At 38.9% G+C, this 26567-nt stretch overlaps 3 protein-coding genes across 3 annotated transcripts; 2 read left to right on the top strand and 1 right to left on the bottom strand.

Moving 5' to 3' along the window:
* Positions 1–3107: 3107 nt before the first annotated feature.
* On the top strand, positions 3108–7721 carry LOC149664100 (uncharacterized). Its single transcript, XM_089842004.1, has 4 exons — positions 3108–3195; positions 3828–5548; positions 5766–7295; positions 7578–7721. The coding sequence occupies exons 1-4, from the start codon at positions 3108–3110 to the stop codon at positions 7719–7721; spliced, it is 3483 nt and encodes a 1160-aa protein (XP_089698130.1).
* A 488-nt stretch (positions 7722–8209) lies between these two features.
* On the top strand, positions 8210–9106 carry LOC149664099 (uncharacterized). Its single transcript, XM_089842126.1, has 2 exons — positions 8210–8703; positions 8822–9106. The coding sequence occupies exons 1-2, from the start codon at positions 8213–8215 to the stop codon at positions 8889–8891; spliced, it is 561 nt and encodes a 186-aa protein (XP_089698252.1). The 5' UTR covers positions 8210–8212; the 3' UTR covers positions 8892–9106.
* Positions 9107–10289: 1183 nt separating this feature from the next.
* On the bottom strand, positions 10290–11551 carry LOC149664098 (uncharacterized protein F54H12.2-like). Its single transcript, XM_089842002.1, has 2 exons — positions 10689–11551; positions 10290–10626 (listed from the first exon to the last, which is right to left on the bottom strand). The coding sequence occupies exons 1-2, from the start codon at positions 11549–11551 to the stop codon at positions 10290–10292; spliced, it is 1200 nt and encodes a 399-aa protein (XP_089698128.1).
* Positions 11552–26567: the final 15016 nt, after the last annotated feature.

Here is a 26567-nt window from a genome sequence, read left to right as displayed (position 1 = left end):
AATGTTTTATAATCATGTCTTCAAAAGTCAAAATTTTAATATCTGTTACTTCAGGCAATTAATTTATAAACTTATCTCTTTTTTTTTCAAGTCTTTGACTGCAAAGGCAGTTTTTATTAATATCTGGAACTTCAGTCTTAATATTAATTAAAGTTGTTTAGAAACTAACGTTTTAAACCTTCGAAGAGAAAAGCAGGCGCTAATTTTAAGGGTTTTGCGTGTCCATTGTTTAAAATTTTATCCTGACTGATTGACATGGCAATCAACGCCCAGTCCAACTCAAATAGCTTTCCCTTCGTTTCCACAGTGGAAATTTACCCTTGATCGCTAACCTAGTTCAATTGCTCTTGATTGCCAACCGAGTTCAATTACCCTTGATCGCTAACCTAGTTCAATTACCCTTGATCGCTAACCTAGTTCAATTACCCTTGATCGCTAACCTAGTTCAATTACCCTTGATCGCTAACCTAGTTCAATTACCCTTGATCGCTAACCTAGTTCAATCACCCTTGATCGCTAACCTATCTCAATCACCCTTGATCGCTAACCTATCTCAATCACCCTTGATCGCTAACCTATCTCAATCACCCTTGATCGCTAACCTAATTCAATCACCCTTGATCGCTAACCTAATTCAATCACCCTTGATCGCTTACCTAATTAAATTAACCTTGATCGCTTACCTAATTAAATTAACCTTGATCGCTTACCTAATTAAATTAACCTTGATCGATTACCTAATTAAATTAGCCTTGATCGCTAACCTAGTTCAATTAACCTTGATCGCTAACCTAGTTCAATCACCCTTGGTCGCTAACCTAGTTCAATATCCCTTGATCACTAATCTAGTTCAACTACCCTTGATCGCTAACCTAGTTCAACTACCCTTGATCGCTAACCTAGTTCAACTACCCTTGATCGCTAACCTAGTTCAAACACCCTTGATCGCTAACCAAGTTTAATCACCCTCGATCCCTAACCTACTATAATCGTCTATAAAGGCGCTAAAATTGGGGTGAAACGACTACCTAACCCATACCACTAAAAAGTTGTATGTTAAACAGTTTCAGGGTTAACAACGCAATTTAGTGTATGTAATTAAAATTAAGAAAAACAATACTTCAACTTAATTGTTTTTAATGAAACTTCAAAAGGCACAAGTTTAATGTTCGACCTTTCATTTAAAACCGTTTTCAGACCTATCGAACAAATAGTCTTCAAAAAATGGTCGAGTAGCTTTGGCCATCACAGCAAACATTTCCCATGTTATTCCTATGGGAAAATTTCCCTTCTTTGCCAAAATGACTGAATCATTTTATGGAAATGAAAACCACCCTTAGCAACTTTAATTTTTATAAAATAAACTAATAAATGGATCTCTTTCAAATTTTAACCACATATTAAGGGCCTGAGTAGATAGAAAGTACCGAATCTGGGCCACTGGCGTCAGACAGTGCCAGATGGCACCGGTAAATATGGCGTCAATGGGCGCCCACATCATTTTTCTTCTTATGGCGCCAGTGAATCAAACCTTTTTCACCCAATCTTGTTGTCAGTGAAACGTACATGACGTGTATGGTGTCAGTGAATCAATCATGGCGTCAATGTTAGGCTTAAGCGTCATATTTGACAACGTGGTAAATAACCCCGGTCATACACGTGGTTTAAACGCCATGTTCACTATAAGAACGTGATTGGTCTAAAAAGAGCGCCATGTTTACATGGTCAGAAAGTCACGTGACATTAAAGTATAAAAGACGAGGACGGTTTAAAGATAAGACATTCTACATCCTTCCTTGAAGTACCGATCCAGATCCGAAAAATGTAAGTATAATTTCCCATAAAATCTTAGTGTTATAACCTTGGTTTGCACCCCATTTAATGTGATTACCATATTTAATGTGAATATTTAGGGATAACTCCAACGTGTTCGAGATTTCCTCAACTAAATCAGTCAGCGTAACGCCGAACTGTAGGATTAGACTAGGAATGACCGATGGCTCAACTGGGATCGTATTAAGCGAGGGGGAATATATGCAACTTTACGGAATGAAGGACACCATAAACGGATTTTTCGAGAAGGACGACGCTCAACCCACCACATGCTTTTTCGAGGGATCGATGGACAAGCGAATTCAACTTGTAACTTATCAGGATAGGAAGATGTTAAATATCCGCCAAGTGATCCAGGGACAAGGAGCGAACTACGGAATCCAATACCCGACTAGGAATGGATTTGCTATAGGACCATTCCTATGGGGAAAGTTATTGGAAAAACACATTCAGGTGACGACATTCATTGCTGAAGCGAAACGTGTGGAGAGTGCGATTAGGGGAATAGTAATACAGCAACTAACTGAGGGAATAAAGAATTCGTGCAACGGCTGCATTATCGACCATCCTTCACAATTACAGCATGACTGTATAATGACGGAATGGAGTGAACGTGTAGATGAACATTATTCTAATGCCGTGTCTAATTTAAATATCGAGCTGATAGTTAATATTTTTAATAATTCCACTTTCTTAAGTTTCCAATTCTGTAAGCAAATGGTCTCTCTAAGTGTATGCAACTCTAAAAAATTCCTGTAATACATTGAATTTAAATAATAAATATTCAAATTTAATACTTTTTCATTTACCTTAATATAAGCATATTTCAACTATTAACTATTTAACTAAATATATAGGCATATTCCAAATTTTAGGGGTTATTTCAATTTAATACTTCTAAATATAAACTTTAGAAATTATTTCAACTTAAACCAATTTCTCTTTATTGATAGGCCTATTTCGCATTTTCATGGATAGGTAATGTAAATAATGAGGTCAATGAACGTGAATAGAGAAACTCGAACGGTAAATAAACGGCCTATGTAAATAATTAGAAATCATGATAAGCGCTTGTATGAAACTCTAACGCTGAGTGTCGACATGGGATCATAGTTGGGGTTGCAATGTTTGTTTATGATAGGAAACTTGTAAATAAACAAACTAGATTGAAACTTGGCATGAATTTCGAAACATGGCGCGGTTTTCGAGGTCGGTGAACGGGAATAGAGAAACTCGGACGGTAAATAAACGGTCTATGTCAATAATTAGAAATCATGATAAGCGCTTGTATGAAACTCTGGCACCGAGTGTCGACATGGGATGATAGTTCGGGTTGCAATGTTTGTTTATGCCAGGAAACTTGTAAGTAAACAAACTAGATTGAAACTTGGCGTGAATTTCGAAACTTGGCACGGTTTTCGAAACATGGCGTGGCTCTCATCGTGACGTCAATGGGAAAACCCATATGATAGATCAGGCAGAGATTAAATGGACGACGCCGCAATGTTTGTTTATGCCAGGAAACTTGTAAATAAAACAAACTAGATTGAAACTTGGAGTGAATTTCGAAACATGGCGAGGTTTTCGACTTGACGCCAACGGAAAAACCCATATGATAGTTCAGGCAAAGATTAAATGGACGACGCCAAGAGGCAAGAGTATAAAAGCCCGGCACGTGTCCAAACTCAGTCACTTTTGTTCCTGACTTTAGACGAGTTCCAGCCTGCTCCCTAGTTGCTTTATAGTATTTTTCAATACTTGGTAACATTTGCCGTTGGAAGTTATTTTGCAGAGGGTAAGAAAAAAATTTACGGGCTAGTACCGAAATTACTTGTGATTTTTACAAGTACTTGCGATTTTTTACAAGTACTTGCGTATTTTTACAAGTACTTGCGTATTTTTTACAAGTACTTGCGTATTTTTCTGAGATTAAGATTGTCTTTATCATTCTTTGAGAATGTTTAAGTGTAATATTTGTGAGTGTTCATACCAAGGGTACAGGGAGCTTTTGAGACATAAAAGGGAGAAACACGAGGGTGTTAAATACCCATGCACGCAATGTCCCGCCGTTTTTACCAGACTTGCGAATTTAATGTTACACGCGGCTGCCCGACACTCTAACTTTAAGGTTCCACACCCCCTCATGAACAATGCTAGTCCATCAACTTCTACCTTTGTCCCATTCTCGGGACCATCAACTTCCACCTTTGTTCCTCCTGTTATCCCATTCTCGGGCCCCTCAACCTCTACCTTTATCGCTCCTGGGACGCAGAGGCCGAAACGGTCCACGTCCGACCCATCCACTCCTGAGACGAAGCGGCCGAAACGGTCCACGTCCAACCCTATTCCTTCCTCTGTTTTCGGCCCCCTTTCCGGCGTCACTCGTAGGGTGTCGTCGGACCTTTCTCCCGAAAATCTAGATGAACTGTCCGACGATGGGAATCGCGCCTTGAGCGAGTTCATGGACCGAGAAGAGGGTGTCATCAATGGATCTCTACTGGGAACTCCTCCATCCGCCGTTTGCGAAAATCTGGATGAGCTGTCCGACGATGGAAATCGTGCCCTGAACGAGTTCATGGACCAGGAGGAGGACTTCCCAGCCCTTTCCAGCCAGGAGAACCGCGACATCCATCGCTTTATGGATCAGCAGGAGGGTGGTGGTGGTCAAGAGCAGGAGGAGGAACCCATCGTTGCGTCACCGGAAGTTCCTCTTCACGACGAGCTGGAGGAACTGGAAGTACTCGGTAGGGCTAATTTTTGTGCACGTTTCACACCCGTAGCGACTGAGACAGACGTAGAGCTGTACGTAGGTAGACATAGGGCAGCGATCGAAAATTACTTGCGCAATAAACTGGCTAGAGATAGAGGGATTAAGTGGTATTTAACTGTCAGGGCTCGCTACACCCGTCAGTTAGCCGACACTGACGAGGAAGTAGAAAATTTAATTTATCATAGAACCCAAAACCTTACCATTTTGAACTCCGACGTTATCCCCGGACAGATAGACTTCAGTATTAGAACCCTGAAACGTTTAATGGAGGATTACGAAGCGCAAGGTAGCGGGTGGGTTTTAGATAAAATTCTCTTCCTGCAAATTAATATCATAGCGTACCTCCCGCTTCACGGGGGTACGTACTTTGAAACCCCTAAAAATCTCCTAGCTAAAAAAGCCCTTTTAAATGTGCAAAATACGGACAATAAGTGTTTCTTATGTTCAATTTTGGCACATTTACACCCTGTTAACCATGGGGAACACCCACAACGTGTGACAAAGTACCTAGAGTATAGTAATGAATTGGACATGGCCGGCATTACGTTCCCCGTGGAAGTAAATACCGGTAAATTAGAGAATTTCGAACGGGTGAATAACCTTTCGATGAATGTATTCGGATACGAGAAAGAGGTCTTCCCCCTTTACGTGAGTTCCAACAGAGTTGAGGAACCACGCCAAGTAGATTTATTGCTATTAACCGAGGGTGAGAAGAAGCATTTCTGCTTAATCCGAAGCATGAGTCGACTTCTAGCAACGTCATTTACCGCAAACGGACACACGAACTATTACTGCCGTTATTGCCTGCATCGATTCTCCGGTGTAAACTCGGAGAAGAACTACAGGGAACACATCAAGGAGTGTAGTATACACGGACCTCAGAAGATCGAGATGCCAGTAAAGGAACCTATTCTGGAATTCAAAAACGTCGCATGGCAACAGAAGGTAAACTAAAACTTTTGTTATTTATCAGGGTATTTTGAATAGCGCGCCAAAATAGTTTACTGAGACTAACGCCCGACGGCGCCCATAGCAAGATAAATAAAGCAGACGATAAGATGCATGGGAGAGAGGGGAAATGTTTTGTTTACATTTTATCAAAGGTGGATGATCCACTTATGATTTTATCTAATATAGTTTTATTTCTATTTTTTTTTCACAGGTTAAATACGTCATCTATGCCGATTTCGAGTCCATTCTCCGTAAAGTTCACCGATGCGACCCCGATGCCGACCTCTCTTCAACAACGAAAACTTCGCAGCATATCTCCTGTGGGTTTAGTTATGTTATTGTTAGTCACGACGGTACAGTCTCTAAACCAGTTACTTATCGAGGGATAGATGCCACGGAAAAGTTTTTAGAAAACCTTTTGCGTGAAGACGCGATTATTCAGCGTAAGATTAAAGATAACGCACCCATGAATCTATCAAACTTAGAAAAGGCGCAATTCGCCTCGGCCCAATCCTGTTACTTATGTAACAGGCCTTTCACTGTAACTGACTGTAAAGTTCGTGACCACGACCACACTAACGGAACCTACAGGGGAGCTGCCCATAATTCGTGCAACTTGAAACTGAGGACCCGGAATTTCGTTCCGGTCTTCATGCATAACTTATCTCGTTACGATGCTCATCTTATCATGGACAAAATTGGATTGGTCAAAGATCACAAGATTACGTGTATCCCCACGAATTCCGAAACGTACATTTCGTTTTCTCTGGGTAATTTACGATTCTTAGACTCAATTAGGTTCATGCCGGCATCGCTAGAGACACTCGTATCGAATTTGGCTCGAGGAGGAGCCGATAAGTTCAAGTGTTTAAACTCTGCCTTCAGCGCTGACGAAGTACCGTATCTGCTGAGGAAGCAGGTTTACCCCTATGACTACTTCGACTGCGAGACGAAATTCGACGAGACCGAGTTGCCACCCAAGGATGCCTTCTTCAATTCCTTAACTGACGAAGAGGTTAGTGAGGAAGATTATTCTCAAGCTCAAAAGGTTTGGGAAAAATTCCAACTCACTAACCTCGGTGAGTACCATGATTTATACGTTAAGACCGACGTTCTGCTCCTAGCGGATGTTTTTGAAAGTTTCAGGGCTATGTGTCTAGAATATTACAAGTTAGATTGCGCGCATGCATATACAGGTCCTGGTTTCGCTTGGCAAAGCGCACTTCACATGACCCAAGTGAAATTAGAACTACTCCAGGATCCAGATATGCATCTCTTTATTGAGAAGGGTATAAGAGGGGGCGTTTCTTTAATTACACATAGACTAGCCATAGCCAATAATAAGGATCTCCCCGAAACATTCAACCCAGCAGAACGCAGCTCTTACATTACCTACCTAGACTGTAATAACCTTTACGGCACCGTAATGTGTCATCACCTGCCGATGAGAGGATTTCGATGGATTCAACCATGTCAAGATTTCACTCGTGAAATTATCTTGAATCACCCAGACGATGATCCTCAGGGATTTATCCTGGAGGTGGATCTTGAGTACCCGGAAAGTTTGCACGAAGAACATAACTGTCTACCCTTAGCACCCGAACGTAGAGTTATTAACGCGGATGAGCTTTCACCGTATTCGATTGAACAGTTGAACAAACTGAAAATTAACGTACATGATAGCCTTCCTCAAGATGCGGATGGACAAAAAAATCTCGGTTGTTCCTCACAATATGTCCAAGTAAATAACACCCTACATTATAAATACAAACTATTTTCATAATTCCCCCCCCCTTGAAGCTATGATTCTCATCTGATCCTGCAGAAGATGGGTATTTTCAAGGAGCAGGATATAACGGTCATCCCAAATAACACTGAACGCTATATATGTATTGGATTTAGCTGCTTGCAGTTTATAGATTCAATGAGATTTATGCCAGCCTCGTTGGACACCCTAGTTCAAAATCTAGCCAAGGAAGGGATCAATAAATTTAGTATCCTCACTGCTTCATATAACCCTCAGCAAGTGGGTTTAGCCCTCAAGAAGCTATCGTACCCCTATGACTATATGGACTCGATGACACGGTTTAAGGAGACGCAATTACCCCCTAAAGAAGCATTTTACAATATTTTAACTGACGAGCATATATCCAATGAAAATAACTGACACGCTCAAGAAGTCTGGGAGAAATTTGAAATTAAAAATCTAGGCGATCTTCACGATACATACGTTCAAATTGATACACTACAGTTGGCGTGTGTTTTCGAAGAATTTAGAGCCATGTGTTTCGATTATTATCGTCTAGACCCTTCACACTCATACACAGGACCTGAGTTGGCTTGGGAAGCTGCCCTTCAAAAGACGGGTATAAAATTAGATTTGTTTTTGGATCCTCATTTGGTATCTACATTTAAATTTTTTATCAGCATTTTCCATTAATGTTTTCCCAATTGTAGAACGTGGAATTAGAGGCGGTGTATCCCTAATAATCAATCCATTCGCTAAAGCCAATAACAAATACCTCCCTAATCACGATGAGTCTAAGCCGAGCAACTACATCGTATATTTAGATATAAACAACTTATAGGGTAGATATAACCATTTTAAAATTTAGTAATATCGAGCTAAACTTTAATTTCCTACACTTAGGTAGCGTTATGAAGGACTACTTCCCGATAAACAACTTCAACTGGATCGATGCTGATAGCGATCTTCTTACCTACACCGGGAAGTATATTTTAGATTTACCAGACGATTCACCATATGGATTCATCCTAGAGGTTGATTTGGACTACCCAGAGGAACTACACAACAACCATAAATGCTTCCCACTCGCACCAGAAACGAGGAAGATATCGGTCGACATGTTTTCCCCAACCTACAAATTTCTAATGGCGAAGAACGGTCTCCCCTTAAAAGACACCCTACCCAAACTCGTACCAACTCTAGATAGCAAGACGAACTACGTTATACATTATAGGAATCTTAAATATTATATCTCCCTGGGAATGAAACTAAAAAAAGAACATCGAGTACTATCGTTCGATCAAGGACCTTGGCTTAGTCCCTACATTGATTTCAACACGGAGAAGAGGAAGATCGCTACTACAGAATTTCAACGAGACTTTTTTAAGTTGTTGAACAACAGGTATAAAGCGTACCAATATAACTGAACTATTCTTTTTTTATTAATTCCTATGATACAGGTATAAAGCGTACCAATATAACTGAACTATTCTTTTTTATTAATTCCTATGATACATTAGTGTTTTCGGAAAAATGATGGAGAATTTGCGCAATAGAGTCGACTTTGTCCTCGTGCAGACAACCGAATAGGCGACTAAAAAAGCGTCATCACCCTCCTTTCAAAAGTTCATAGTATATCATAATGAATTGGTTGGAATCCAGCGGGCTAAAAAATTTCTCCACCTAAATAGACCTATATTCACCGGCTTCTCAATTTGAGATCTCGCTAAGTTATTTCTGTATAAATTTCATTACGATTTCATCAGAGAGAAATACAGAGACCATGCCATACTACAGTTCACCGATACGGGTATGATAGTTAACCTTTAACGTTATTTTTCCCTGACTAACTATCGCCATTCGTACGACATCAAAACCGAAGACGTGTACGCCGACTTCAAGGAGCATGGTGATCGGTTCGATTTCTCAGGCTATCCAAAAGCACACCCACTTTTCAACGACGCCAATAAAAAGGTTCCAGGTAAAATGAAAGATGAGATGAATGGGGGTATTATTAAAGGTAATTTTCCCGATTTTTCTATACCGAATACGTGTTAATGAATTTTCTCAATTAGAATTCGTGGGACTTCGACCTAAGCTTTATTCCATTTTATCGGAGGTTGGAGAAAAGCAGACCGCGACAGGGATCTCTCGCCGCGTTGTGAAGCGTTCTATCCACCACGTGAATTACCGCGAATGCTTATTCGATGCGGAAGAGACGTCCTGCGTCATGAAAAGGATTGTCAGCGATAAGCATAACCTATACACCGTCAGCCAGAGGAAGAAGGCGCTATCCGCCTGCGATAACAAGAAATACATTCTCCCTGGAGGGATACGAACCCTATCTTGTGGTCATCGATTAATAAGAAAATTTAATGACCGATTTAAAGAACTAGAAATAGGAAAAAATAAAAATTTATAATTTTATTAAAAAGTTTTTGTACACGAATTCTTTTATTACATTGTCATTAGAAGTGTATTCTGAAAAATTGCTTAAATACGGTACACTTTACATGCGATTCAGACTCCTTTTCAGTCTTATTATATGATTATTGAAGCGTTTCGTGATCTTCAGATCATTCTGGCGTTGCCTCTGGGAAAACCCATCCAAAAAGCTTTTAGTACTTTTCTTCAAACTTCTATGTATAATATACAAGGCGCTGTATTGCCTACAAACTTTACTATCAAGACTCTGTAGTTGCCTCCTCCCACACGACCATTTCTTACAATGTTCCGATAGAAACAATCTTATGCAAGGTATAAAATATGGCGGCAAGCCGAAGCTATCGAAGTAGTAACCCACACGTAGGGCGTCTATGTAAATGGAAATCCAGTGCGACCCTCGTCTATGGTGTTGATCAAAGTTTATAACGAGAGACATTGGATATTTAGAAACCTTATGGGGGAGCCTATCCGAATCAAAAACTCCAAAAAAACTATGGGTTTTTGATAGGGCGTAATTTAAATCTACTGTGTTTGTTGCTGACATTAATAATCGACAATCACGTTTCTATTTTTATCAACTTGAATCAAGCTTTGAAACTCGGCGTAAACGATGCAAACAACAGCTTCGGGTATGGCGGACGCAAAACCTAGATCCAATCGTAATTGACCTTGTTTAACAATATTCCAGAAGTTGGAATCACTAGCCGAAATATCAGAGGTCAAATCGAAGGCATATAAGGTGTACCCGTTAGCGTACTCGAAAGGGGATATATCGTTACCGTCGTCCTTATAATGAATATTACACCCTGAAAACAAGGTGTGGTACTCTCTCATAAACAATTTTTTAGTAAAATTCGGTGTTAAGGCTTTAGTTACAAAGCTAAATGATTCAAATTGTAATTTTTAAAGTTAAAGGGGTTATGGGTGTAGCTACCCTTGAACGCCTTGTTGGAAACTAGACCGATTATGACGCGAGCAGGGAGGGCACCTAGATATATATTGTCGAAACTCTGACTCTGCGTGTACGCTGACAAAGTTTTCGTTTTTATCTCGGTACGCGTAAAGTTATACTGGGCAGCACCTCTAGCGAGAGCAGCTTCATGCGCCAATAATATTTTAGGTGCCAGTTTAACCTTGCGTACATTTATCCCATCTTCTTTAAGCAATATTTTGCAACCCTTGAGGGTTGCGGTCTCTTTAAACATCAGCACAAATTCATCTTTGTTTCTCGAGAAGCTCATTTTAACATCCACAGCATTCACCAGATATTCGGGTATATTAAACACATCGCTAAATACGGGACAGTAAAATTCGATATCCACAGATTTTTCGACGGCTTTCATTCTGACAAGGAAACCGCTGCCGGTTAGATCATCCATCTTACCCGCCTCGTCTTTAGCCCAACCAGCGCAAGACAAATGCGTGTTTTTAGCGGCTAGTCCATAGTTTAGAAGGGATTCGATGTAAGCGCGGAATGAGTAGTTGTTTGTCGCCGGCGTTACGAGGGTGGAACCAAAATAGATTTCACAATTTCGCCATAAGGAGTGAGCCGCGTTATTTACGAGAGCCACCACAGCATCGTCCGGTAGAATCCCGCCGTCATCTTTGGCACACTTAACCGGGTGTAATGCATTGTTTGTGCATGAAATAATCCCGTTTCCGGGGATGTGGTATTCGACGGTAGAGGTGTCATTGAGCGCTGATAGAGGTTTATACCAGGTCCATTGTCCGTGTTCTATACTTGTCTGGGTAGTTGTTGAAGCAAAAATATCGAGTTCACTCTTCAGGGCTTGAACGGAGAGCATTTTTTCGCGAGAAAATGTCGCGTGGTTTCTTCTTTGCTCCCTTGAGATTAACTGATAGTCTTTTCAGCTTGAGCCTCTTTAAAACGCCCGACCCTTTCTGAGGGTTGACGATATTGTCCATAGTCTCGTTAAATCGACTCTTGGCAGCCGATTTTATATTCTGTCCTTCGGCTACATCGCCTTTTATTTTATACCCCGTCGTAGCGGCTTTAACGCCTAGATATTTAGCGCCCTTAACTAATAGCGGTCTAGCCCATCTAAACAAGCCCTTGAGCAAGCCCCATACCCCGTGGCCATTTTGGTGTGGTCTACCAGAAAAAACGCATGAAACCTCTCACCCACCTGGTCAAGGTAATACGACCGGTACTCGCAACGATGACCTAAGACGTCTGGTTTGGGCATGATCTAAAATGTAATTTACAGGTTGTCTGTCCGAACTCGAATGCCGTCGGTTGACCTAAACTCGTTCTTATATCTATTTCTAACGTCTCGAAATAACGTTTAGCAATTTTAACATAGTGAGGGAATCGAACGGTTTAGTGACTATAGAGCCATAGCGTTTATCTTCAACACCGACAATACGAAGTAATGGCGCTATCGTATCACCTACCAGTTCATTGCTTACTATATCGGAATAGACAAATAGCTGATCCGGTATGAAGTAATTTAATCTGGCAGGTGCGTAGCTTCTAAAATTTATCTCGGATTGATCGGGAGGGCAACTAAGGGGCATAAGATCCTCGTTATAACCGAGGAGTTAAGATAGGACCGGGGAAAAGGCTATCGACGTGTTTCGTCTTACAAATACAACCACGTGATTGGTGAGGGGGGTCGCTGATAAAAGAAAACCGAGATGCGTATTCCCACGACTCGAGGCTGCGGTACAGCTGTTTCAATAGCGCGGGTAAACTGATATAATAACCGCCGGGTATGGTGAATATACCCCCTATGGGGGTGGGTTTTTTTACGGTATCAACATGATTCACTACGCCACCATTCTTAAAAACAGCTCTGGAACTAGGATCGGTAGCTTGAAGATGAACCGTCGGTTTTTTAGGAGATATTTCAGTAACCGCTAACTCCATGTAACCTTCGCCTTCCTTAACATTATGAAAGGATACTGGATATATTATCTCAACTAGAGCAACCTCCCAATGTCCCCCCTCCAATTGTATACATTTTGATAGTTTGGTAGAGTAGCAGGCTGTGGTATTTTCGTAAATTTGCATACTAGCGTTGCTAGGAAGCGTTAGGTAGAAGGGAGACTGCATATTGAGAGTAAATCCAACTTGACAGAGACTCAGGGTAGCCCAACCACTTTACACAAATCTCCTTTTGTTTGTTTCGAGTACGTCTACGAAAAACCTTCTCGATCCTGTACATTACGGGTTTATCTATCGACTGGAGGTCCCTAGCATAAAACACGCCTTTTATAGGATGTTCATCCAAATCTTCCAATCTGAATACAGGAGGGAATCTATCTATCTTTTCCGTAATCTTAAAAACTTCCATGGTAAAGTTATGTTCATACCCTTTCTCGAAAACCATCTTGTTATGAGAAATTCTAACGTAGTCACCGACTTTTAAATCTATCGTATTAATACTCGCGACTTTCTGTTTAAAGTATTTTGCGTAGATAGTGTCAAAAACTTGATGTGCGTTAGTTCCCGTAACCTCTGAGGGAGCAATTTTTATGGTTGAGTGGAAGGAATTATTATATGCCTGAACCAAAGCCGACAATACATCCACATATCTCTTGGTATGGTTGTGCGTAAAGTACCTATACATACGTCCCTTTAAAGTTTCATTAAAGCGTTCTACTATACAAGCCTTTATATCGTCGTTCTCGGTAGTGAAAAATGCCACACCTTTCTCCTTTAAATAGGCCTGAAAAAGCTTATTCTTAAACTCTGTCCCTTTATCCGTCTGTAACTTTGATGCTAGTGTATCCTTAAATATTGACTCGAATGCGGATACCATCTCTACCCCAGTTTTTGTTTTCATGGGTATTGCCCACGCCTTTCTACTGAAACAATCAATCACTGTTAAAATATAATTATAACCATCGTTATATTTAGCTAAGGCTCGCATATCATTTAAATCCGCCTGGTTTTGCTCGTCTATATGGTGAACCATAACCTTGTTACGTTTAAACTTTCTAAAAACCTTTTTGTGTAAAGTATAAGAATCCCTACCCTTTAACCAATCTGGAGACCCCCGAGAGTTTCGCTGCCAATTATAACTTTTCCACCCCCTCCATAACTGGCTTCGTGAGATGGATTAAAATAAATTCCTTCTAGGATTTCGGAGACATTTTGTAGGGGAGCCATGGGGCTCCTATCAGTCCAACCTTTTTAATCTTTTTTACCGTAGTCTTTTTCTTAGTGGGGGATTTGGAGATAGCAGATAACGGGTTATTTGCAAGAGGTAGCCGAGTCTTTTTTACCGATGATGTTCGATTATGCGGCTGGAACCACTGTGGAGCATGTTGAGCTAGCAAGTTCGTTACTGCGTAAAATCCTCTCGGTTTGGTGTTTGAGTGCGATGTAGGTCTGACAAATTCTAAAACAATATCCCTAATATCCGATCCTGGCACTATAGAATTTTTAACAACTACTTCTCCGTTAGCTAACCACCTAAGCTGACCAGGGATATTTTCAATATGATCAACTAACTTCTGAACACGGGCTATATACTTAAGTGGAATATCATCTATCCACGCTACGTTTAAACTCGATCTAGGGTTGTTCTCTAACAATATCTGCTTCGGTTGCTTGGCTATAGTATGTAGATTAGTGTACCGTTGTAAAGTCTGCTCGTATAGACGCCATTTTGAACTATCATCCAAACCCTTTCGAACTAGAATAGAATTCATCTCACCGTCTAAACCTGTTACCACCTGTTTTTGGGGGTGGGGGAAGGGATCATCTTTGAGGGTCTCGCTAGGGACGAGTAACATTTTCTGGGCGTACTGCATAATTATGAATGATTTCCGGCTATCGCGCTGATAATCGTAGAAACGAGGGGGAAGAGGAACGAGAAAAATTCATAACGGTCTTGAAGTAGAATGGCTCGTTTACGTTTCCAAGATAGTTTTCTACTGGCAATCTTCCTTAGTTTTCCCGAATGTTTGGCTAACCGAGCTTTTTGAGACGTGTTTAATTTTACTTTTCCTTGTAATGTATTATGTACACACTCTGATATAGCGTCGATTAATGGTTTCTTAGCACTTTTCAGTAAAACTCGTCTCTGACCACGTTTCGATTTAGCTAAGACAGAGAGCAAATCTCTTTGCGAGCGAACAGCGTAAGTCATTCTTGAAGAATGCCGCATCGTGAGCGAGGCTTTCTAATTTATATCCTGGGGATGTAAACGACGCTCGACTCGTGAGGGAAGATCCCGGTTCTAACGCCATGGATCTCCGGACATCGCTGATTCATATCAAGTAGTAGATAGCCGAAAGGGCTACTCGTAGCGTCTCGATACGCGTCGACCACGAAACGCCAGTTTTCAGGGAACATTTGTCTGGCAATTGTACTCAATTGTTGTTTATCACGAGGCGACTTCATGAGTATGATATAGTGCGCACTCAAAGAAATGTCTCGAGAGTCTTTAGATTGGTGAAATAAGTTTTGCGAGATGAAAATCACGCTCAGATTTCTGTGATGGGTACCTTTATTAAATAAGGAACCGATCTGTCCTTTGTTTTCGGTCATTAGATCATCGATTATCAGGAGGCAGAGATTACTATCGTTATATTCGGTTAAATCCGGTTATCCCTCCTTGAAAATAACTTCACGTTTCAATTTATCAAAAAACGGCTGCCATTCGGCGTAATACCAATGAATCTCACTAAATTTAGGCAAGAGCATCACATCCCTATACTCAATTAGTTTATGAACCAAGATGGCGTTAAATGTATGGTAGAATGGATACATGACCGAACGTCTCTACTCTTAGCGAATAAATGACCGAAGACAAAACGGATATTCGTTTATACAAACGATCGATTTTATAGCGGTTTTTGGTAACCTAAACCATCGTTTTTAAGTAGATAAGTTTAATTTTGTCTCCGAAGAGATTTTTTTGGAAAAACTCTATCAAAATCGATCATTTGCCAAATGAATTTCAAATAGGGTTAACATTATTTTGTGAAGATATTCTCATCTGAAATCGATCGTTTAGGTTTTAAAAACTGGAATAAAAACGGCCGTCTAGAAAAATTTCTAATCGAACTGTTTTGTAGAAGAAAAATGGCAGCAAACGATCGGTTTTGAGGTGGTATTTGGAAAGCTTTATTTCACACACCCGCAGTACCCTTATTTAAAAAAAGTGTGACAATGATTTATTAGGGTGTGACATCTTCAGATTTTAATCGTAATTTCTTCGAAATACAGACAATATGAGAAAACGTATATTTACAGAATCGCTCATCGAGAAATGTGTCTGAGTCAATGGTGGTTGTAACCCCCGAATACCCTAATTTACCAACGGCGGATGTAAAGTTCATTTCTACGCGGGTATTCCAGTCGTACATTAGACAGTCGTGTTTTATTTGGGAAGGATTGTCGGTTTCACACCCATAGCACGCCTTTGAGGTTGCTTCCGTAATCTGCACCAGTATATATTTCTGTATTTTCTCGTAGACTCGCTTGGCCTCACCCAAGAACGCGGTAACCTCGTCGTATTTATCCAATAAAGCAAGCCAGAGAGGTTTTGAGATGTCAAAACTGATCTTCGTAGGATAGTGTTTACCGTAGTTCACACCGCTACCCAATCGCATTTCTCGGATGTTAATGATTCTGGTCTCTTGAAATTCGGACAAGTCAACTTGTTTCGTTTGTGATCCCTCGAAAAACCAGGCAGATGGAAAGACTGTTTCGCCGTCGAAGAACTTTGAAATTTCCCCACGCTCCTGGTAGAATTCACCGAATTCATGTTCGGTCAAAGAAATTAAGGGACCTCCATTCAGACAGCCCAACTGAATTTTACAGTCCGGAGTCACGCTAATTCCTTTAAGTGTAGAAATTGGAAATATCTTGGCGGTGTGCCTGCATAGAAATTCCGAGTTAAAACAATTCAAACGTCAAACTTTTATTAAATACATAGCGTATACGTACATTTTTAGTTCTTTACAAGTCCAGAGAATGAATTCAAGTTTCAATGGCATGTCTTTTTATACCCCCGGTTATTTACTTTACACTCAAAGGGGTCAATAAGATTTTTCGCATAAGTCTACAATTTTACAGAGCCCCATCGCAATATCTGAAAACCATTCTTCCACCCTTTACTGTATTAGTTCCATTTCAATAGATAAACAATCGATTTATAAACTCAAGAAATAAACTTTTCACTCTACCGCTTATGGATACACCAAATTTCCGGGGAAATTTTCGCTCTCTTGGGTTCCTCGTTCGAATTGGGGGTGAATTTATGTCGTTGGCTGATAAAATGGTATCGGTATTTGCGAAGAATTATCACGGCGTTGAAATTTTGATTTTCCATATATAAAAGCACGGTTTGGGGATCAAGAGTATCGCCGTAAATAGAGCACTGACACGCCGGTAGCCATTTCGGTGTCTCGGTAAACGGACCCCAGACCCCCATTATTTTGAACTCTTAATTTCATATTACTATAGTTCTCATACAAATACAATGGCGCTATGCGGCAGCACATAACAATCGCCTAGAAAAGTCAGTGGCGTGCCCGGGTACACTGGGAGAATTAAGTAGTCTCAGGCCGCCCGTCTTCATTTCCAATCCATCTTACCTCATGTTCAAATGATTTAATGGGTTAGCGAAATGACTGGAAAACGTATTACTTAAGTACAAGGGATAACATTTATATAAAAACGGTTTAATAATAACGGAACATTAATTTATTAAAGTAGATCCAAAAGAATGGAATAAGGATGCAGAAGTTAGTTTATTTTTTTTTCAAAAGATAATAACATGGCGGGGAAACCATTTTCTATGTCCAATGTGTAATGAAATGACTAGTAAACCTTTTCTTCAGTTAAAGGGTAAAATTTATTAAAATGGATTAATTAGAACGGAACATTAATTTATTAAAATGGATCAAAAAGAATGGAATAATGATGGTAAGTTTATCTAGTTTTTTTTTTCAAGAAATAACAACATGGCTGAGAAACCGTGTCTTCAGTTCAAGGGATAAAGAAATTACTTAGATATGTTTTCTTAAGTTCAAGGAATTAATTAGAACGGCCCTTTAATTTATTAAATAGATCAATAATGATGAAAAAAATTATTTGGTTCAAGCGATAACTATTTTTATGTCAAGGATTAACGTAAAACGTAATTGCGGGTTAATAGTTTCCCAAGTTTAAGGAATTACGAAATGACTGGGAAACCTTTTTTTATGTGAAAAGAATATTTTTTCTAAAATGGATTAATAAGAATGGAATATTATTTCACTAAAATGAATTAAAAAGAAAGGAATAATTATGGATGAAAATTATTTATTTGGTTAGATGTTTAAATTTTAAAAGAAGAAAAGAAATGGTGACACAAAAAAACCAAATGAATATTAATATGGTGATGTTGCTACAAAAAATATAAGTAAGAATATATTAATTTTCCTCAATGAAAATTTTTAATTGAAACTCAAGGAAAGAATTGAGGTTGTAAAAATTTTTAAAACTTCAGACTTTCAGAGATTCATGAAAAAAACCCGAAGGTAACTTCTTTTCCTGTGCCCCAATTTAATAAGTGCTAACATTTTTAAATGTTGCTCAATTCTTATAAAATAATTACAATGCAGTTTCCATGTTTTTACCCTCTTGTGGTGGTGTTGGCTGGGTTGATGGTGGTGGTGGGGGTGTCCCCTCCACCACAGGCACCTCCGACATGCCCGTTTCTGCCGGCAAGACCGGCAACGGGTCGTCTACCATGTAACCGTATATAAGTTAATTATATTATGCTTGAGCCTTTAACACCTTTGGCTGGTTTGTGTGTGATATACTTTTATTTATAATTCATTTTGGTCTTACATGCAGATTATCTCTGTCCTACAACTTCAGTCTAAAATCTCTTTATCTCTAGATACTTTAATATCATAGGGATCTAACAACTGGCCATGTGGATGGGGTAGTCTGACGTCACGCAGCCACCCTTGGTTGTCGTTTTACCGCGTAGAATACTGTTTCCAACCGTTTCTGGTAAGAGATAGAAGGGTGTGAGGTTTCAGGATCAGAACTGTTAGCTCCCTATAGAATACCTTTCGACCCCATTGCCAAATATTAGAAAAAATTACGCTATGAAAGCTATGACGATAAAAGGCTTTAGCTAAGATTGCTTGCATAAGGGCCACCTAGGGATAGTAGGGAACTTCACTGTCTTTTTTAATTTCAGTAAATTTTATTCAACGTTATAATATAACAATATTTGCTGGATTTAACGTTATGTATTGCACAGAAGCTGTGAATTTCTGAAGGCCTTGGGTCATGAAAGCTTTTATTGTGCCCTTTCAGGAAGTTCAAATAGGCCCGTTTTCAATGGTCAGGGGGTAAAATAGTCTGGTATGTTGTTGTCTTAAGACGAAATGAAAATTGAAGGGTATGTTTGCCAAAAAAGAGATTTTTTAGGAGGAAGATGTGAAATCTAGGTTATTAGGGAGAAGGTATAAATTCGCCACATTTCCAGCTTCATCTCCAGTTTAAACGTAGGTCCGGAGTTAATCCCCGCCTCTAAATTATAACCAGCATCTCATTGGTTCTTGAAATCTCACGTCAGCGGGACGCGATTGACGAAAATTACATACTTTTTGACTGAGAAGAGGAGAAATAGCCCGGCCACCTTTTACGTCCCCTTTGTATTTTGAAAGGAGAACTGGGACTGAAGCGCGAATACTTAGGCATGTTAAAGCTTCTCCCTAGTAAACAAGATGGGAGAGAATGAAATTATTTTTTTTGATAATGCATAGGTTAAATCTTTCCAAAATGGGTTCAAAACGGTTTCAAAGTGTCAAGTGCAAACGCGTCTTCACTATAAAAAATAACCCTACTGTCTAGTACCTTTAAAGGTATTTTTCAATGTATCCCCAGACGTACCTATAAAGGTACTACAAAATATCGTTGTGTAAGGGTTCTCTGAAATACCTCTTGAGGAAGGTACTTTTGAGGACTACAAGGTATATTGTGATCCCGTAATGGGTATCATTTAAACCTCAACAAAGGTCGGATTAAAACTTTCAAATTGTGAAAGGTACTCCTTATTACCGAAAAGGGTACCTGTTAACACTCAAAAAGATTCGAAAATATACTATTAAAGGTTTTTGTGCTACCGAATTAGGTGTCATATAAAACCCACAAACAGGTCTAAATTATACTTTCGCGTCATCAAAAATATTTGTGGCACATTTGAAACTGGTCCAATTTTCCTTAATTGCCGCGGGCTTGAATCATTTTCAGACATGGTAAGCAATACACCACTTCGATGTAAAAGAGACAGAAAGACACGAGAGAAATATTTTCCTTCCATCTAAACTTTTAGTGTCTGTGTTGTGGGCTTACGGGATGAGGGTAAAATTTTGCCTTCCATCTCGCCTTTAAGTGTCTGCGCCGTAGGCTTGCGGGGTCGTGAGAGTTCGCATAGTAAGCAAGTGATTAACCACTCTACATTTCCCGATACAAAATTTAGCTTCCCCTTGTTAAGGAAGGTGTGATACTGTTATAGTGTAAAGGTAATTCAGGGTCACATATACATGGATATTTTCTGAATGGCGACTGAAGGCGTAAGCTCGGATTCAAACCTTCATATTAACTATGTATGCCTTATATCTAAACCTTTATATTAACTATGTATGCCTTATATCCAAACCTTTATATTAACTATGTATGCCTTATATCCAAACCTTTATATTAACTATGTATGCCTTATATCATAATTGTATTGCCTTTAAATGATGAAACGTATGCTAGTGTACATAGCTGTCAAAGAAAATAATTAATATAAAATATATGTTATTAAATATTTAAGAAAAACCACTAGCTAGGAAACTTGAGATGGAATTTGAAATCTCGGATAAAAAACCACTACCCTATTCTACCCTACCGAACCTATTCTTTATGGTTTTTAATAATATTCCAATAGAGATTTCTTCTACGCTGTCATTACTAGTGCTACTGGTGAAGTAAACAGTTAGTGTTAGAGAATTTGGGCTTGAAGTATTATATCATGTATTTTAATTTAGTAGTGTTAGTTATAATTAGCACGCCGGAACTAAAAACTCTCTCTAAAGGAGTCTGTTAAGTCCTTTTCTACTTCCAGGGTACGATAACATACCACCAGAAGCGCATAAACTCTAACAGGTTTCATTATATACCTTCTATTTTCAAAATATCCCTTTCGAAATCATTTAATACCCGCACTGTGAGACAACTAATAGAATACGTTCATGGGTACTAAAAAGGTCCTTCAAAATACCTTTATTTTTAACAGTGTTGCTTTAGTTTAAAAATATGTCCCTTTTTAATCGTGTAGATCTCGGTCTTTAAGGCTATCTTATGAAGCACAATATTGAACATACTTTTAATCTTATAATTGAATTGATTCCAAAACTCTATAGGTAGCACTCCCCTTCAAAATTAGTAGCCAAAGGCTACGTTGATTGCCTGAGTACCTACCATGAATACATTTTTAATTGGTTAATTGCGAATGATAGAACGCTAACTTAATTTTATATTGGAGATTTCATATAGTTTGAGCTCCTTCAGATTGCTGGCCTTGTTATTGGAGCAAACTTGGACTGATGCTGAATTTTAATCCGTTTCCACGTTGTTGAAGTGTTGCGATTTAACCCAATGTGGAAGCTAGTTAAACAAATTCTCATTGAATTAAGTTTTTATGAAGAAATTTATGCAAAATAATTTGAGATAAATTCGTAATTCTAGGTGAAAATAGTTAGGTTCTAGAGACGTCAGTAACTAAATGTTTAAACTATAGCTAAGGGGCTAATAGCCTATTAGAGTCGCCTGTCTATGTTCGTAAACACTTAAATACTAAATATTCTATAGTTATTCTAGTAGATGAAATAAGGTTTATTTTATATTAAATTTCTCTCACTTTAATTTAGGCCTAATTAATTATGATGAAATACTTAATTAAATTAGTTGTTCCATTATAATTAAATATTTTTAATTACGAGTGTAAATTTGGTTTTAATCCCACTTCATTTAAATTTTGGCCTGATTATTAATAAGTAGAAACAAAAGAAGATAATCAACATGTTGATTATTTCCTTGTGTTAGAAACAATGACTGATTTCATGAAAATACAAAATGGTTTTTATTTGCTTGTAAAATAAGACAGGAGTACATTTTTTGATATAAAATTATAAAAGTTAAAATTTTATTTTCCCTTTAAATTGCCAAATTGTTTTTAGTTATAAAATAAGTAAATATATGCATGCTATATATACAATAGTCAAAAAGTTTAATTTCTAGAAAATAACTTAATTATTTAGTACTTAGTTCAATTAATAATTTACTAAGAAATAGGGTTGTAAATTTTCCGGTAAAATAAAACGCGGAAAATTTTCCGCTAATCGGAAAAAATATAAAACTAGCAACTGAGTGAGCTTTGAGTCAATTTATCAAACTTTTAAAGATTTTAAAGACGATCACTATCCTTTATGCCTGATAACTTTTAGTTTCACTTGGGTCTCTTAACCAGTCATGGAAACAAGGTTAATTTTTAAACTAGTCATTGGGACCAGTGACCCCCTAGTGTCCGAAATATTAAACTGGTCTCCGGACTGGTCCCAACCTTTGTTCTCCTATAGTTTTGTAATTAATAAACTGGTCCCGAGGACCAGTAACCCCCACTTTTTGAATTTAAGAACTAGTCCAAGCAATTAATAAACTGGTTTTGGACCAGAGGAACTGTGCTATTTCCCAGACTGCTCATAACGGTTAGGTCTCTGACTCTCTAACTCCTACCGCCAGAGTGAGCTTTTGCTATAGAAAATAGGGGTCACTAGACTCTGTGCCTTGGACAATTTTTTCCACTCCGAATTCACCGAAAACAAAATAATGAATGTTTTGAAAAGAAAGGCAATTGAAAAATTTTAAATATTTAACTTTTTAATTGAGAAACCGGTAGCGGAAAAATACTGAAAATTTTCCGGAAAAATATAGCTCGGTCAAATTCCGACTTACAACCCTACTAAGAAATATACGGGTCAAAAATAACTCTCACAGTTTGATTAGTAATGGTTCCTAAATGTTTTCTTACTGAATTTACCAGCACACTTTCGCTAAAGTATTTTAGTTTTCAGAAGTCGCGGAACTGCTTTTCACATAGCGTATGAAAAACTCGTTTCTTCAGGTCCACAAAGTGCTCCAAAATCAGGTCCAGGCAGTCGTCCTAAGGATTAAAAATGTCCATCGACTCGTCGCATCACACTTACATCGCTCGGCCCCATTTCTTGTTGTAGACCAACGATTACGTCTTGATCAGTTGAACAAATGGAGGTTTTCTCGTGCTTAAAATTGACACTGTTTATGGAACGCGTCTCGAATCCCGGGTAGATGAGATATTTGCCTTTGTCATTCAACACCAAGATGTTCTCGCCAACTTGGGCCAAGTGCGTGTTTTCATTGAAGTTCGGGCAGGGTTTGTTGATGGCAAATATCGCAGTCACCGATTTTTGTTCAAGATTGCATTCAAAAACCTTTGGACCGTTTTTCAAGATAACTTTATGGTCTACCACAATCAAAGTTGGCATCCGCTTATCCTAAAATTTCTCGTTGAGATTATGGATAGTGGCTTCATGGCTTTCTTTGTCATACGTCATAATAACTACCGCTTTCGTCGCCGTATTCGTACCATAAAGATAAAGCATACCCTTTTTAGCGAACAATTTTGAACACACAAAATTAGACGGCATTACAATTTGACACATTTCCACGTTTTACGAAGTCGTTGTCACCTCCATGACTCACAGAACGTTTTCCACCGTTAGAAAATAAAACTTTTCTTGATTATTTGGATGAGAAGTTGTGTTTTACTTGAGGCAATGTTGAGAGTTCTCGAAATAAACGCGGTTGTTACTCCGAAATGTTAACTTCGGACCCACGAACCTGGACCCAAGATGCACGCAGGTTGTTCAGTGCCCTTTGCTCGTCGATTTTTCTGATGGAAACTGTTAGGGCATTGAAGGAATTGGGTCTTTTTTCTAGCTGGAACAACGTAAGGATACCGTTTAAATCCTCGCGGGAGAGTTGTTCACATCCGGTATGGTCGAACATTTCGACGGGTTTTGCAAAAGACGTATCTTTGTTTGATTCGGACTCGACCCAATCCGAAAGCGCTTTCCTTTTCTCGCAACTGAGAAACGATAGGCGCATTATGACCAGACAATGTTGAAATGCTCCGTGTATTACCGTATCTTCGGGGATTTTTAAGATCTTCAAAACGTCAAGTATTAATTCGTGTGGCGCGTTGTCGAAAGCATCGTTACCATTTTTAATCAAAGTGACTTTTTAGGGTGTTATTGACTTCATAGTAAGATATGTAACCAGTCGTTTTAAAAAAAAACCTTATCCCAATGACCATATCTTCATCGTCGAAAGCCTTGGCGTGGTTGTACCTTGCGCGTTCACTATCTTCAAATAACCTGGCGTTACAATGACCTCCCGGCATTCTGCCACCAAGGAGTCCACGCAGAGCATATCCGCTAAATCGTATAAGTCCCGCAACTTCTCTACAGACCATTTTGAAAGTGTATATCCGCACCCTTATCGTAGTCCAAGACGAACGCGAAAAGTCTTTTCTTAAAAGCGGAAGTTGAACTTCTCGAAAGCACTGGCATGTTTCAACTAGGAGGCATTTGTGGACGTGGAACCTTTTCGCTTCTGCTATTAACACGACGGTTCAGTTTTCATCGTCCTCGCAAACGTTTCTAGTGTCAAGGGCACGTTTTCCCCGTAACTTCTGACTGGAAATTGCCGCGGAAATCATTCTGCCAAATTCTAACTACTCAAATTTTAAAGTTAAAAAAACTTTAAGTATTTAAGGTGAGAAAATTAATAAACCAATAATTTAAGCTAGAGATGGTAGATGCGGCTCTTTACGATGACCGAAATAAAATGATTTCATGTATAAAATATCTTTTTATAAGAAAACTGTGGTTTTAGTGTGTAGCCAATAAGAAGACGGCTTCGCAAACCATTAGCCGTCCTATCTTCCGATTGGTCGAAAGTTACTTAGCTTACCTTGACTCCTTCAATTTTTTTTTCATACTTAAATACTTGTTTTTAGCCACCTCGTGTATACGATGGGCTATTAGTTTGACCTGGTGTGTAGAAGAAGATGATGAAGAATATGTTTTGTTCATTATTTTTAAATAGTACTTTGTAAAACCACTCCATAATTTTTATTCAACGATTTTTAATTTTATTATATTTGTTTTCTTCTCCACCACCACCGGGATTCGAACCCGGAACCTACGGCATGCCAGCCTGATGCCACACAGCTTCCTCTACAGTAGCTTGTTGAAAGAGGGTTGCAGAGATAGTAGGAGAGCGAACGAAAGTGTACAGGAGTTGTGCTTAGTGACTCGTGAGCTAAAAGAGAGAGAAAGGAATGGGAGGGATATATATCCGGTTTGAGCGGGCGAGAATTCTAGATGCGCGCTTTGGGAATTTTTTGGTTTCTTCTTAGCTACAAGGTATCGATTGGACTAATAGTTTTACCCGAAGAGTAGTTGTAGTAGTAGTATTAGTAATTAAATTAGCAACGGGCGTTGGCGATATGCGATTCACTTTGCCAAGCCGCCATTGAAAATTATTCATCCTGACCGGTATATTAGGGGATATTCCACTAGAAGTATGTTTATTGTAGTAGGGATAGCGAGAGTACGTAAAGGATGTGGCTTAATTATGGGCTAGACTATCTTGTTTAATTCTTAATTTCATTTTAGCCACATCGTAGTAAACGATCGTAATTTTTTAGCTTAAAAGGAACTTTATATTACCACAACCCACCCATATGGGTAACAGGGCTTGGTTAAAGATTTAATTTTAATTAAAAGTTTTTCAGGTCGCAGCCGGGAATCAGACATTCTACCACTGAGCCATAGCATAGAGACTTGATAGACTCCCCGAGGTTTTACGTTAAGTTTTATCTCTAAAATGTCGGGGTGATGTGGGGTGGGGTACCTCTTAATCTGTGGGGCCGGATACTTTTGAATTTTTATCAGTGGGGTTGGATACTTATGAATTTGTATGTTAGGTGTTTTTTGTATTTATTTTCATTTTCTTTTTATTTATGTGCTAATTAAATAGATAACGATTTTCCCTGTTTCCTACCGCACTCCTCATGTGTTTCGTTCTCGTTCGGTAGCTATCGCCATCTATGCTATGTTTGACTGGAACGTTTTGGCGGTTAATTCAAATGTGGGTATAGATAGAGCTAACATAGTGTTAAATGAGCGTTATGCGTTTGATCATTTTAGGATTGTTAAAGGTAATTCGAGGAGATAATCACTAAAATGGGTAATCACTATAATTAAACTTTCTCTTTCAAAAGTTTCTGGGCATAAGTCTTTGTTAGAAATTTATAAGATGCGATAAGTGTGCATCGGCATAAGTCTATGTTGTGAGGGGATTATCACTAAAACTATCTGTTCTTCGATTCGCCGGAATATTAGAATTAGAGCATAAGTAAATTTATACGGTTATAATTTTATCACTGTTTAGAGTAGGGAATCGAGGGGCTCTTAACTCTGATTTTATGCACGGTAAATCATTTAAGCATTCGCTCATTAGAATAAATTACAGAGGGGTTATCCACTCATTAGGGTAGGGTATAGAGAGGTATGATGTGGCTACTATTACGAGCCCTTGCGCCGTCTTGTTTCTATTTGCATTGAACCCTACACATAAAAGGCTTAGCGAATATGTATACTTATATGAATAAATAAATTTTTTTGACCGTGCAGTGAGTCATTGATAATTTTTGTACTGGTAGGTATAAAGGTCCAGTTTTCCAGGTT

This window comes from Phalangium opilio, unplaced genomic scaffold (assembly GCF_054372755.1).
Source record: "Phalangium opilio isolate 3A_F unplaced genomic scaffold, DU_Popi_V2 ptg000061l_1, whole genome shotgun sequence".
Lineage (NCBI taxonomy): Eukaryota > Metazoa > Arthropoda > Arachnida > Opiliones > Phalangiidae > Phalangium > Phalangium opilio.
The sequence above is the reverse complement of the archived record's forward strand: the minus strand, read 5'-3'. Positions and strand labels throughout refer to the sequence as shown.

Excerpts from the sequence above, each read along its gene's own strand:
- LOC149664100 (XM_089842004.1), top strand. The coding sequence starts at position 3,108 with ATGATAAGCGCTTGTATGAAACTCTGGCACCGAGTGTCGACATGGGAT. Across the intron at positions 5,549-5,765 it reads ACGTCGCATGGCAACAGAAG|GTTAAATACGTCATCTATGC; the intron begins GTAAACTAAAAC and ends TTTTTTTCACAG. Across the intron at positions 7,296-7,577 it reads GTTCCTCACAATATGTCCAA|CAAGTGGGTTTAGCCCTCAA; the intron begins GTAAATAACACC and ends TATAACCCTCAG.
- LOC149664099 (XM_089842126.1), top strand. The coding sequence starts at position 8,213 with ATGAAGGACTACTTCCCGATAAACAACTTCAACTGGATCGATGCTGAT. Across the intron at positions 8,704-8,821 it reads TTTAAGTTGTTGAACAACAG|TGTTTTCGGAAAAATGATGG; the intron begins GTATAAAGCGTA and ends ATGATACATTAG.
- LOC149664098 (XM_089842002.1), bottom strand. The coding sequence starts at position 11,551 with ATGCTCTCCGTTCAAGCCCTGAAGAGTGAACTCGATATTTTTGCTTCA. Across the intron at positions 10,627-10,688 it reads GGTCTAGTTTCCAACAAGGC|CTTTGTAACTAAAGCCTTAA; the intron begins GTTCAAGGGTAG and ends TGAATCATTTAG.